The following is a 14,786-nucleotide window of genomic DNA, read 5'->3' as shown; positions in this document are numbered from 1 at the left end:
GTTTGTTTCAAAGAAAAGTTTAAAAGGCAACTTGACCACATAGAGCAAAGATAAATGAAAGAGAAGGGCACTTTAATGTGGCAGATAATAGCATAAAAAATATCAAGCTGCTGGGAAATGGACACAAATTTAAATTAAACATAAATGAGGCTAATTAACTATGGGAACCAGCTATTGAGGGAGGCAATAGATCTTTTTGTCAGGGAAGCCCTTTTAAATATTTTATATGTTAAGTGCTGGTCTTAATTTAGTAGTTCTGGGGATTATGCACATAAAAACAACCAAACAGAGACCCAGATAATTAGACATGTAGAAATGAACCAGTCTTTGTGTATCCTTTAGGAATTTCATTAGTTGAGGATTGGGTTGGTTTTTTCAGATATCATTCCTATATAGTCAACAAAACCAGCCTATTAAATTTGATTTACTGCTCTCAGCTTTTGCTGGTAAGCATTTCAGCTCTCACACAGTTTTATTGACAGCTCTGAAAGTTTGAAATGAGCCAGTCTGGATACAATGGTCTGGTTTTGGTCAGGTTTTGGTGGTGTAATTCATTTATGAAGTTAAATTGATTGACCCCATAAGGTTTCAGAATGTATGACTCATGTCTGGAGAAGCTATCACAGCAATAAGTTTATATATTTAATGTTTGAGGATCCAAATAGTTGGGGATATTCTTTTATTTTCTTTTGTCTCAGAGTTGAATTGCTAGCAAGTAAAACAACTTCCTTAATATCTTTTTTTTTTGTGGTTTTGGTTTCCCTTGCGAATTTCATCCTTTTCAATAATATTGAAGCTTTCTTTTGAGCAATGAAATAACATGTTCCATCAACAGTCACACTAATGAAGCCAGGTTGCCAACTTATCTGTCCTTTCTTTCCATGCACTTCAATAACTCCAGCCCCACCAGAACAGCTGCACAATATAGCAGCTTTCTGGATGTCTCCTAATGCTGGCCAAGAGCCAGTCCTAGGCATGAAAAAAACAACCCAAGAGGCAGCATTTGTTGTGGGCAAGTCTGAACTCAGATCCATGCTGGATAAATGCAGTACCTGGGACACTTTCCCACCTCCTTTACCATGGACATGAGCTGGGGCTCCTTCTTAGCTGCCCACTGAAAAATATTTACATATCAGTTGTTACTGAGGCTTGCATCCTTCTTTAAGACTTTATTGAAATTGGACAATGTGATCAAAACTGAGGAGATGAGTAAGAAAGATTTGACATGGCACTTGCAGAAAAACCAGCTCTGTGTCCTCGGTTCCTCGGGATTTCTGACAACACCAGTGGGCAACAAACCAAATTGGAAATTAGCTTAGCAGAGTACTGTGGGACACAATTTGCTGGCAAAGGGCTCTTTAAATCAACAGTGAAATTTGATCTGGAGTGGCCTTGGTGCCAGTCTGAAGGACTGCCAGCTGCAGCCAGTCCCAGTCACAGGCAGGCTTACTCGGAGCCGTGCCCATTATGACTCTTACTGGTGGTCAAACTTAGCAGCCCTGGTAGTGCTGCCCTTGTTAAAACAGCCTTTTTCCTGGAGCTGACTGAAAAGACCTGAAACTTCATGGATGAACAGAGCAGTGTCTTGCTTAGGTGTCAGAGAGCAATGGTTTACCAGAGGGAATTACTTTGCTTCTGTGATGTTCATCACACTGCCCTGCTTGGTTTTCCTTGACTTTTGCTCTATCCCAGGTGAGTGACCAGCTCACCACAGACCACTTATGATTCACAGGCCATTGGAGACTGCCCTCTCCCTTCTAAACAAAATTTTTTCTCCATGTCCCAGAATCCTTTACTTAATCTTGGTGATACTGTTCCTGCAACTACTGTCTCCAGCGTGTCCCCATGGGAGACTTTCTCCTATTCTCTCTTGTCCCTGCTGTGGCACTTGTCTGGCCTGATCCTCCTAAAAATCTATAGGACTTCTTGGGAGATGATCGCATCTTACCTCATCTTTCCAAGCCTTTGTTCTCAGTAAATGAGATTTTTATCCTGTGGTTGATCCTTGACTGTCACAGGACTCCGACATCCAATGGCAGAGATTCCGTCCCTTCCAAAAAGCTTCTCCTCTCTGGTTGCACTTAGGTACTTACTTGGCATGTACAATTATTGCAGTGAGCACACAAAGTATTTAAATGCTGTTTGGTATGTGCAGTTGTTACACACATTGCCCACAGCACAGGCTGTAGGTGAGTTTGTAGAAAAGTATCTCACACAGGTGAGAAGCATCCAGGATCTTGGTCCTCCAGCTCTGAGTTTAGAAGCCTCTCCTGCTTGAGGGAAGATAGTTCTTGGCAGTAGCAAATCACACCCCCTCCTCTCTGATCTCTGAGGGGGTCAGTACATTATCCATTTGGAATTTTGATCCTTCTCCTCTTTGGTTCATTACAGTGACATAGAAATTGTTGAGTTAAACACAGCATAAGAGAAGCCTGATAACTGCCTAGACATTGTTGCATAGAAATGCACATAATGAATCTCTTCCTTTAACAGACTTTCAATTAGATATGCTCCAGAGTTCCATCTTCCATGTTTTGATTTTTATGGAAAATTGCCTCATTTAAGCTGATTGGGATCTAACAGGCCCACATGTGTGTCATTTAACAGCCTGGAATTCCTGTGCACTGCAGGGTACAGGGTAGTTTATGGTGTTAGAGACTGGGGGAAGGAGGAGAGTTAATATTCTGTGCCTCCTGGAAGGCAATCCACTTGTATTAATTGATGCCTCATCATAAATACCCCTATCATGTATGGTTTGCTTTCCCTCTGAGTGAAGTACACATTACTGATGGTAAGTTGAAACAGCTGCAAAGAGAATACAGCATCCTTAACTGCTTGGCTTGATTCTAGCACTGCACAGAGCTCTCCATTCACCTCTTGTTTTATATTCATTGTTTCAAGGGGGAGTTAGCACAAAGAGAAGCTGCTGTGTGAGAGAGAACAAGTTATAACTTGGGCCTTGGAAAACTGGAGAGGTGGATGCAGTCAAATGCTTGACTTCCCTGTGGTCAGTGCCAGCAATGTCAGTGTTAATACCTGCTCATGGCACCTTTGTACCACACACTGTAGATCCCATCACACATGACACATAATTAACCTGCACTTGGACAGGTGGTCAGTGACATCAGCCTGTGCTCTGAGGTGTGAGCTGGTATCCAGGTAAAGGCTAGGGAAAGCAAACACATCTCGTCCAGCAGCAGCCACAGGGCTCCCAAATGTCTTGTCCTCTGCATATCATCCTTGACAAAAGTAGAAACTATCATCATTATTAATATAAGAAACAATTACTGGCTGAAGTGAGATTTTCATAGTGAGTGAGGTGTAGATTTCCCTTATCTCATAATACCTTTGCCTTCCTACAGTAAATATACAGGATATGGGATTCCATACCAGCCTCTTTGCCTTCCAACTTGTCTGTGAGGACAGATAAAATTTGATCTATTCTTTGATCTAGCTTGGTATGAGTTAGTTATTCTGGCTACTGTGAGAATCGCATAGCAGATTAAACTCTTTCTTTGATTCTTTGTCAGATCCCTTTGCATCCAGCAGTGCCCATGGAAATCCAGAGAGTGCTGGCCAAGAAAAGTTATTTGTGTATGCATCTACCACCCTATTTATACCTGTCCCTCCTGGAAAAGCACAGAGCTGGGAGGTGCTGGGTTAGGCAGCAATTTTCCTTTTGCTCATAGAACTATCTTTGCTGTGGTCTCCCAAATACCCTTAATTTGTTTCTCTTAAACAAGATGAAAGCAACAACTCTCATTTTTTGTGGTTTCAGCTACTTAATCCAGGCTTCCTTTTTCACCTCTTCTTGATGTAAGCATGTGCCTGGGTTCTTTGTTGCTCTGGAATTTCTCAGATTGAGAGGTGGAGCTCCAACTCTATGACTCTTTCACTTCAGTTCAGCCATTCATTGCATGGTTTCCATGCCCTCAGGATTTTGCAGGATGTAAGTGCTGAGTGACCACTGAACTTCACCTGTCAGGTTGAGACAGATCCCCTGTAAGTCTGCTGTGTGCTCTTTGCTTCCAGGGAGCAAAACCTCTGTGGCATTTGGAGCTTTCCTGTTTCCCCTGCTTAGCTGGAGTGTGCCTGTGGCTGCAGGAGGGTAATGGATGTGCTGGTGCCCCGCTGCCCTTCTGGACACAGCAGACAGCAAGGCTCCAGTAAAGCCATAAAGTACACTCCTTTTCTGTTCCTCATGAAAGTCTGAACTGTTGTTCTCCATGTGGTTTGGATCTAACTTTTACTTCCTTAAACAGTGGTTGTCTGACGCCCATCTGCAAACACAGACCTTATGGTTTTGCATGCAAAATCTGCCAGGCTGCTTTTTGACCTATTTCCGGACATTTCTTTAGCATAATGCAAAATCCTTTATGTTTCCATGGGCCTGTGAAGGACAAAATGTGTTATTGTTCTATTCAGAACAGTTTTTAAGTCCTTCAGGAAATGCTTGAATGCAGAAAAGCCCATGGATCAGCAGCTGACGTGGGTCACCAGGTACTGATGTACCTGAGAGCAGAGATGAGCTGCAGCACAGAGCCTGGGCTCTGAGAGCCCATGGTTGGCCAAAAACCATTGAGCCCAAGGGGAAGGAAGCTCTGGTTTCTGGCCAGGGCAGTATTGTTCCTATCACCATGGGAACACAACCAATGGATGTGTAAATACATGTATTTTACAGCAGTCAGAAATGATGGATGTGCTCACATCCTTCCCCAACATTATCGTTGATCTTTAACTACCACGTAACCAGGCAGCAACAGGTGCTTTGTTCTTTTGTTTTAGCACAATGGATTCAGAGGGCCCTGTTGGGCAAGACCTGATGGGGCTGGGGGACAGAATAGCTCTCCTGCAGCATGGCTGGAAGCCAGAAAATCTGAAGAGGACCTGGATGCTCTGGTGTCCAATATCCAGTGCCAGGAACGTCACAGCCCCCTCACTCTGGAGCAGCTCATGTATTACAGGACAGACCTACTAAGAGAAATGTTCACATGAGCTCAGAACACACATTTGTGCCAGATTTTTGAAAGAACCCGGATCCTGTTTAGATAACAAAATAAATGGCCCTGATACACTCAGAGTGTTAAATATGAGAAAGAGTGTTGAACAGTTTTTGAGACAGGGTAAGAATTTTAGCTGATATGCTTAAACAATCTGTCTCCTAACAAAAGGAAATAATGTTGAGGGTTTTAAAAGGCATCTAAGTGATGCCATCATACAATATACCTATGACTGCCAGGTACCCAGTAATCACTAGGCTAAAATGTATGAGAAGTGCAGAGATGGCTTGAACTCCCTTAAACATGCTGCAGCCAGACCTGAACAGCTGTACTAACCTTTTCCACTGTGTGCTGGAAGCTCTGGGGCCTGTGGATGGATGGAACAACATTGAAAATCTGTGATTGCTATTGATAATTACCTGATCTTTATTATCTGTCCTATTTATGCAGCAAATGTGTTATAAAAGAGAAGGGGCTGTCAATTTGCTCAACATGAAACTCAGCATATAGGCAAGTTCCTATGTTGCATAAGACTTTATTCTTCCCTAGAAACTGTGGAAGGAGGGTCTGGTAATTTGTCTTTTAGGAACAATGTTTAGTTAAGCTTCTGGAATAGTTGTCAAGACGATTATGGGTAGAGAAAGCCCATAAAAATTTTGCAGATCATCAAACTATGTGAACTCTGACTTGTAGAGTAGTGGACATTCACTGACTGCATCCTGTAAGCCAGGAAAAACAAAGTTTAGGTGAGGTAGGTTCAAAGAGGGGGAAAAGGATGATTCTGGAGTGCAGACAACCAGTTCTGCATTATTGTTATAGAAATGTATGTAGAAATAATGTTTTTATAAAATAACTGAGAGGGAGAATTAATTGAAAACTGTATTTTTAGGGAGCATTAACTGTATCTGATCTTCTTACCATTATAAGTCCTCCAGCAGTACAGCTCTCCCCAGACAGCTGCCATGAGGAGAGATGCTTGGAAGTTGGGACAGCCTCAGGAGATACCCTGGAGAGTGGATTGCAGGGTTCTGGGAAATCACCCTGTTCACCACAATAGATACAGAGAATCAAAAGCATCTCTGATAGCCACAGCTGCTGTATTTTGGTCACAGGACATTTTATAAAAGGGTAATTATGGATTCAGATAGCTATTCTCATAAAAATTGTAAATGCTGTATGGGATCCCAAGAGACTACTTACTTCACCTTCCTGTCCTGAAAGAGTTCTAATGATGGAGATGCCATGGTCTCTCTGGGAAGTCTGATTGCTTTACAGTGCTTCACTATCTACATAATGTCTAACCTTAGCACCTTAGGAGACGGAATCCATGATTTCTTGTCTTACCCAGAACATTCATGAAGAACAGATTGTTTCTTTACTTCATTCATCAGGCTGTGAAAAATTTTGCCATACAAAAATTTAAAAAATCATACAATATTTTAGGTCAGAAGGGACCCCATGGAATTGCCTAATCTAACTTCCTGCTCAAAGCATGGCTAACTTCCAAGGTAGCACAAGACTTTGTCCAGTTGAGTTTTGAGTATTTCCAGGGAGTGGAAGATACCACAGTGTCTCCAGCCTCCTTAATCAGCCTCACATGACCCTGGATTGGCTCAACCTTTTTGTAACAGGATGGTATTCTTGGTTTATGATCATCTTGGTGACCTCTAGCAATTTCCAGGCCTTTTTTCTGTAGGATGTCTGTATTTCAGATAGAATGGACTAATTCCCTGTCCTGTGTTTAGGTAACTATCTCTGAAGTGCTGCATTTTGCATTTGATCACATTGAACACCATACCATTTATTTCTGATCCTATTTCCAGACTATTTTGAATGACAAACCTTTAGCGTACTGGCAGCCTATCCAGGCATGATGTTGTCTGTACATTCCATGGTAAAGCTCTTCTGAAAATATAATACTCTCCTTTGGCGGTGGACAGAGAGGTCCATTTATTTGCACCTCTCCCACAGCAGTGACAGAAGTGTAGACAAAGCATCAATCTGCATTGGTCTTTGACAATAATTGAACTTTGTAAAGATAAAACAGCAAATGGAATTTATTCAAAATCTATTTAAGAGTGATTCCAGTGTGTTTGAGATCAAGCATGAGACAAGTTAGCAGCAGAGACAATTGATCTTAGGGCTTTAGAGAGAGAAAGAATGTTTAAGTTGATTTACTTGAAATTATTTAGTTTTTTAAGTCATGGTTTGAAAGCTGGCTCTTGGTGGGAGCTCTGTGCACACAATGAGCATGTTTGGCCTTGAGCTCATGTATCTGGTTTTAGTTAAGCCAGGCTGGCCACACTCATTCCACTCTGCTCATGATCTCATTCCATGCTCCTTGTCATGATATCTGCACACCATCCAGCAATATATTAAAGCATGAGTAACATGTCTTATGTTGATTATTCTGTCACCAAGGGAGAAATGTGTCTTGTCTGGTAGGGAACTCAGATTGTTTTAAACAAAGCTCTATACTGACGCTGGAGAAAAGTCAAGAGCTGCGCCTTGTATTAGAAGGAAGAATTGGCAAGGTGTCTGCTGGCCCTTGGGTAAGGCCATTTTGGGACTCAGACCAGCTACAACCAGAGAAAACCATGGTTCCTGCACTGCTGAGCTCTCCCTTCACTGTGGAAAGGCCATTTGCCCTGCTGCCAGCATGCTTCATCAGCTCATACGCTGTGATACTTGGGGCACCTCCAAATTCTCCCATTAGTCCAGGAAGAGAAACACTCCTAACAGCCTTTATTTTGCCTTTAATGAAATGACCAGGTTGGTGTTAGAAATGCAATGTGCTCTGTGTCAGCTGAGTGGAAAAAAATGCCTCCAGGCTGTAGGGAGGAGAGGAAAGGCTTGAAAAACTTGTTCAGCTGCTCAGTGTTCATATTTGTGTGTGCAGTGAACGAGCTGAACCCTGTGCCCTGCTGGGCCTGTCCTCAGTGTGTGTTACCACAGGGCAAGTTTTCTGCTTTGGTCATCTGTCAGACTGGAGGGGAAGGGCTCTTGCTAGTAGCTGTCATTAGAGGATGCATCATTCTCTTTGCTTATTTACTGAGCTGAACTCCAGCCTCAGCTCCCATCTGTGTTATGAAGGAGGTAGCTCTTTACAGTATCTCAAGTGTGAGAACTCCAGAGCCCTTTATAGAGTCTAAACTTCAGCTTGTGCCTGGAAGAAAAATGTTCCTTTTTTTTTTTTTGGAGAGGGGTGAAACTGAGGGACTGATGGCTTAGGCTAATTGCTTCTTCTCTCATACACAGTCCTCAAAACAGATTTTGACTCAAACATGACCCCTTCCCAGTTCCTGTGTTGCACTTTCACTGCTCAGTCTTGTTCTGCTAAAAAGAGCAGGAGAATCTGTATTTTTGCTGTTTTTCACAATCCACAGCTGGCACTAACAGTCCCTGTCTCTCAGGTTTGGTCAGTAGCCTCCCTGCAAAGAGGAACTGAAGGACCTTTCTGGCACATGGGGTTTTCCTGACCTCCCACTGCTGCTTTTTCTCTGGAGAATAGCCTCCAACTCATTGAGGACACTGTGGATCCAAACTCTCTGTGCCTCTGGCTCCTTATATGGTAACATGAAGAAGTCTGAACATTTTAGTTCTCATTTCGAGTTATCCTGGTTGTCTTCTCAGCTGGGGAAATAGAAACTTTAAAACCTTAGGCAAGCTGGTTCTTACCATCAGGAAACCATCCCCTTAGTTCAAGCCACGTGTGTGCTGCTGTCTCACCACTGGCTTAGCAAAAACCAGGCTGCATTGGCAGCAATGAAAGTCCCCTGCAAAATCTTTGCAGAGGGTAGAGTTTTTTTTTTCCCTTCTGGAAGGGGCTTTAAGAGATGTGTTGTTACAACAGCAGAAGAAGGAGACTGAGATGGAAGGAGGGTGCCAGACAGGCTGTGGGACAGAGGTGGCTTTTCTAGCAGAGAGCGCATTAATACTGATGGTGGGCAGTGGGAGCAGGAAGTAATGGAGCTGGGGGTATCTACAACAAACTTGAAGAAGCTTTGCACTCTTGAGCTATCACATCCAGACATGCAAGTGAAGAACACATTCCTGAATGATGGAGAGGTGTCCTTGTTCATCCTAGATCTAAATGCATTTTGGAGACTTATCCCTACCTCTGACAAAAGCTACACAAGAAAGAGGCAGAACGGTGAGCATAGCTAAGGTTTCCTGATTGCGAGGCCCTCCTGTTTGTTTCTGAAAAGTCCTTGAGTGCCTTTGCATGAATTTATTGAATGTATTTATTATTCAGTAACAATAAATAAATAAATAAATAAATAAATAAATAAATAATTACTGAAAAGTGCAGTTTTGCACAACTTTTTGACAAAGGGATGTATTCTTGTGTTGAGTCCAGCCCACCCTTCCGCAGGCTGTGTCCTCTACTGCTACAAGCCTGTGGCTGGCTCTAGTACTGGTGGCACATATGAGCATGAAACCACATAGGAAGTAACTGCACTAAATGATTTGAGATAGATTTAAGGGCAGAAACAAAGGGTTATGGTAGCTGAGGGAGCTCCAGCCAATTTCAGGGGTCGTGGGAGTTTGATGTCCCTTCAGGATCAGCTGCTAGCATTAAAAAGAAGGCATATGAGGATTCTTTTGTCTCCTCCCTAGATTTCATGCTGATGAGACCAATCCTGACAAGCACTGAGAGCTGCAACCCCTGCCATGTACCCCCAGTGCCTTGTCAGCCTCAGTTTTTAGAAGTAACCACAGATTTTTTCTCTCACCCGCAGGTTCCACCACCTTAGCGGAGCGGCTGGGACTGTCGGCACCGAGCTCCCCCTCATCCACACCCAACTCCCCCACCGTCCTCTGCAGTGGTGTCTCTGGCCCCTTGCTGTCTACGTGTGGCTCTGGCCCCCTCTGCAGCTCCATCAGTGGTAAGAATGGTGGGATCCCCTGCTGCCTTCCCTTTGCCTCCCTTCACAGTCTCACACTTGTCTCCCAGAAGGGCTCTAAAACCACAATAATCAACAGATTATTATTATCCCGTCAGCTCCCATGGGGAGGAAGGGAGAGCCTCTGTAAGGGCTATTTTCAGTCTGTTTTATGTGGAAGCTGCTTGGATGCCCAGACAGCAATATTTCTCTTACCCTTTTCATCGTGAAAGGTCCCAAGGGAAGCAAAGGATTTTCTGCCGCATGCATGGCCCTGTGATGCAGAGCTCCTTCTGGAGAGCTGTGTGGCACTGACATGTCTCACACTAGCTTGGACTGGAGCTAAAGGTCAGCCTACACCTCCCCTTTCTCCCTCCACACTCCTTCAGTAAGACACAGTATTGCTATTTCTAAAGTGCCTAATAAAGTACAGATATTTAGATAAATGCACATGCAGTAAAAAAGTGTAGGCTGTTCTGCAGCACTTCTAAAACTCCAGACACCTGCACAATCCCAAGGCATTGATGGTGGGATATGTAACTTACCAAATCCTTGTTGCATGGGAACAGCTGTCTCTTGGCTTGCTCCTCATGGGCAGCAGACCCGAGTAGATGTTGCCTTCCTGCTGCTTTGAGCCTTGGCATGTGAACCAGGACTCGGTGAGTAGGACAGCAGGTCACAGGAAGGAACCCTGGTCCTGGAGTATGCATTTCTGCTGGAGCATGGTTCGTCCCTATGTGGCTGCAGGGCAGAAATTACCTTGGGATGTCAGCAAGAGGAGTGACCATGGTTTTTTTTGTGTTGTAGGCACAGGTCCCAACTCTCCAAGCAGCTTGCCTGAGTCACCCATCTCCCCGTCCGTCTCAGGGCCCTGGGTAGATGAATGCACCATCTGCTATGAGAATGTGGTAGACACAGTCATTTACTCCTGTGGACACATGTGTCTCTGCTATTCATGTGGGCTGAAGCTCAAGAAGATGGCCAATGCCTGCTGCCCCATTTGCAGACGGGCCATCAAAGATATCATCAAAACATACCGCAGCACTTAGAGCAGCAGCAGATGCCTGGTGGGGACTGGGCACGTGGGGAGGAGGCCGTGAGACAACACAGGCCTTGGTCTTTATTCATCACCCGGGAGATTCAAAACTCATCAACCACCACCAACCTGACCTCCTCTTCCATGGACAACAGATGAGACAAGCTTAGATGCTGCTCTTCTACCCCCCAAGCAAGCCCTGCGGCTGAACTCCAGTGTCAGGGAAGTTGCAGTGGACTTCTCTCCCTTGTGGATTTTAAACTCTATCTCAAAAAATGCCAGCCAGTGCAATCATCCCTTTCTACACCATGCACAGCAGAGTGGAGTCTCCATTCTTTAACATAGACAGCAAGTGGTAAAAGGTTCAGTGCTACACATCTCCTTCCAGAGGCACCCCACATGCAGAGACAGCTTAGCAGAAGAGAAGAAATGAGCAATGTGTTTCTGTGTACAACCAGCCTGACCAGAGGAGGCTCCTTGGAAAGGATTGAGCAAGGCAAGCATTGACCCAGCGAGGGAGGAGCAATGAGAGCAGGGAGGCTGGGGCCAGTGCAGAAAAGAACCCAAGAGTTGTGAAGCAACACCCACCCCATATCTGCAGACAGAAGAGCAGACTCCTGGCAGCCTCTTGAGGGCTGTCCCCAACTCCTCCTCCATTGCCATTCTCTGACAGAGGCTTCCATGGTGGTTTTGGCAACAAACACTGGCAACAGCTCTGCTCCTTCTCAGCAGCATCAGCCACCTCCTGTCACCACCCTGTCACATGAGGCGCAGCTCCCAAACCCCACCACCACCATCTTGCGTGTGGTCTCCACGCAGCACGAGGGATTCAGCAGCATCTCTTCTCCCCTGGGCCTGTGAGAGAGGGAGACATAACTCCCTCACCTTTCTCCCCCCTGCCATCCAGACAGCACTTGTGAGGAAAAACCCCAGCCTCACGGGGGAAGAATGTATAAACCCACACATCTGTGGGTTACCTTTACTGGTAACTTTATCACTGTGCTTTAAGACAAAACCAGCCAGGTGGTACTCAGCTCTTCACAGCCACACCGGCAGGACACAGCTCTCCTTATGTGTTAGGAAGTAAGGAATGAGAGAAAAATAACTTGAGGGGTTTGGTTTGCTTTGGTGTATTTAAACAAATCTCCTCTGCTGCCTGAGTCAGGAGCCTGGCTGTGCCCAGCAGGGACAGTGGTGGCCCCCACAGTTCCCATGCAAACATCTGCTGCTCTGCCATGGCCACAGGTATGACCCAGGGCTGCTGGCCCTTGGGGCTGGGCTGTGTGGCTTCGCAGCAGCAGGAGCTGTCTGCCTCCCTTCCCAACCCATCCTGCTCCTTCCTGGGCTGCAGGGGAGGGAGGGACTGTGTCTGGGTCCTGAGTGGAGTCAGGGCTAGGGTGCCATGGCAGTGGAGTTTGCCCCCACCACATCACCCCCCTGGCCAGACCAGGGAAGGCCATGGAGTCACAGCCTTCCTGCTGAGCTTTCCCTTGCACCCGAACATTTGGCCATTGATGGGACAGGGGGAACAGTGTGGTGAAGGGATAACAGTATTAAATGCACACATGCGCTTGCTGCAAGGGACATCATGTTCCCCCACCCCCCAGCAGCAGGTGGGTTTGCACCACCCACACTGGCAGAGGCTGATCCTAAAAACACCTGGAAAACACATCCTTGCTCTGTCTCTCAAGGAGATGCAAAAAGAGACTGCTCACAGGGGAGCACATTGTAGAGCCTTTCTCTGAAAGTGCCACCATCTCTGCGGCCTACCCAGGGGCCTGCAGCTCCCCGGGCCTGCCCTGCTGGCAGCACTAACTTGAATGCTGACACTCCGGGTGACAGGGATTTATGTCATTTCCTGGCATACCTCTGATGTACAGCCCAAACCCAGCCCTGTCCCAGCTGTCAAAAGCTCCAGAGCTCGTGGCTCCCATTCCCAGATGGCCTCACTGAGGGGCAGGAGGAGGCTGGTTGGCACAACTTGGGGGAGTCAGAGCAGCCCTGCAAGGAGCATGGCTGGTCCTCAGGCACACAGCCACTCCAGCTGTGACCAGCACGCACAGGGAGCCTTTTTCAGTAGTTAACGCAAACTCCAGTGTAAAGATTTCAAAAAGGAGGAAGCCAAGGGGTAAGAAGGTGTTGATGAAAGAGTGGATGTGGGGAAACGTGCAATAAGCAGCCTCCCGAGCCTTCACCACACCAGTGGGACCAGTCCCACTCCATGCAGGGAAAGCCAAGCAGTAAATTTTATTTTTCAAGAAATTCCACCCCTGGGTACCAGTGCAGTGGTGTAAATTCCTTTTCACCTTTTGAACTGAGAGTGTTTTAATATATTAACTGTGTTTGTTTTACTGTGGACCAAACTCTAGGAGTTAAGAGAAGCTGAAAACTCCCCCAGCATCTGAGTTCAAAAATTAGGGTTCAGTCCTACCCCTGCACAGGCTGGCCTCCAGCTGTAAGCAGGGAAGAGAAAAAGGCTCTCTCCAGGGAGGAAAAAAAACCAGCAAAACCAGTAAAAATAACAAAAATCCTAATCTTTTGTTTTGTTTTGTTTGATTGGTGTAGGTTCCCATGTACCTCTGTGTTGTGTCATCTGCATTTCATTGCTTTACTTTAAGATGTTTTGTGTTCTGTTTAAAGACAAGAAAAACTCATTGTGAATAATTGGATAACTGTGATCGTGAATAAAGTTGATTTAGATATCCTACAGCAGCACGGGTCGCTGAGGATTTCCCACTTCACAAAAGCAGCAAAACACAATGGCCAGCACAGTGTGAGGCTGAGGTAAAAGTAAGGATAGCATGAGAGCCTCTTGCTTAGGGGGAGCTGGGGGGAGACATCTCAGACTTTCCTTTAGTTCTGGAGGATGGGAGGGCATTGGGAGGTGGGTATCAATATCCCCTTGGTGGACACCACACACACGTAAGGAATAGAGAAAAGCACAGAAGTAAAAGCAAGAGTTAACATAATTTCTGAAAGCTTAGGCCTCACACTCCTGAGCCTCTTCCTGCCCTCCCTAGAGAGAAGTCACAGTTTCTTTACTCTCACTGCCTTGATTACAGTCTCTTCTGTAACCACAAAAAAGCACCCTCCACCAAAGAACTTGTGCTGTGAGGAAAGCCAGGACATGCTGCTCAGCCTAGGAGGGGGCAGGTGGGGTGGCTGAAGATGAGGCAGAGCATCATCCCAGCCCTGGCAACATGCTGGGAAGGCCCACTGACAATCTGTGGTCTGCCCAAGCAAGATGCTGAGGTAAGGTGCAGATGCTTACTGGGTACGTAGCAAGGGACACAAGGGCACAAAGGGAATTTGGATTCTCCACAGATCATGCCAGCTCCCTCAAAACCCAATCCTCTGCTGCAGGTATCTGCTCAGAAGCACACCTACAATACAACAAATGTGAGCTTTTTCTCCTCATGTTTTTGTTTAACTATTCAGTAGATGAGGTTATCTGGATCACACTCTTGTCGTGGGACATATTTGAGGTGGCATCTTCTCCCTCAATGGGGATGCTCCATCTGCCAAGGGCCTGGGACAGCCCAGGAGTGGTGTCCTCAGTCTCTCCAGTTGAAACCATTCTACTCTAACAGTTCCTCAGTAGCCTGAAACATTCCAGGCTGGGTAAAGTGCCAAGCCAGTTTTCTCCAGCACCAGCCTGAGGAGATCCCAGCGGCTGGGACAAGGCAAGTCTGCACAGTTGTGTGCTGCCCTCCAAGAGCTGTTCCAGCTCCTGCTTTCCTGGGGACAGGATGACCTCTAGTGGGTCTGGAAAGCCTCCTCATTCCCTCAGGAGCAAGGGACAGGGTTGCACAGCACAGAAAGCCCTAGGACCTGGCAGCACTGTCTTGCTGGATGTGCTGAGCC

General features: G+C 45.9%; 1 protein-coding gene across 4 annotated transcripts in view; it reads left to right on the top strand.

Moving 5' to 3' along the window:
* The window catches only part of NEURL1 (neuralized E3 ubiquitin protein ligase 1), a 141,593-nt gene extending 127,962 nt beyond the window's left edge, over window positions 1–13,631 (top strand). For all 4 annotated transcript variants that reach the window (XM_063163271.1, XM_063163274.1, XM_063163273.1 and 1 more), the window contains exons 5-6: window positions 9,743–9,889; window positions 10,694–13,631. In XM_063163271.1, the coding sequence (XP_063019341.1) occupies window positions 9,743–9,889; window positions 10,694–10,935 (389 nt within the window). In that variant the 3' untranslated portion in view covers window positions 10,936–13,631. The remainder of the gene's footprint in view (window positions 1–9,742; window positions 9,890–10,693) is intronic.
* The last annotated feature ends 1,155 nt before the right edge of the window (window positions 13,632–14,786 follow it).

The sequence above is a fragment of the Melospiza melodia genome, chromosome 9, assembly GCF_035770615.1.
Source record: "Melospiza melodia melodia isolate bMelMel2 chromosome 9, bMelMel2.pri, whole genome shotgun sequence".
NCBI lineage: Eukaryota > Metazoa > Chordata > Aves > Passeriformes > Passerellidae > Melospiza > Melospiza melodia.
The sequence above is the reverse complement of the archived record's forward strand: the minus strand, read 5'-3'. Positions and strand labels throughout refer to the sequence as shown.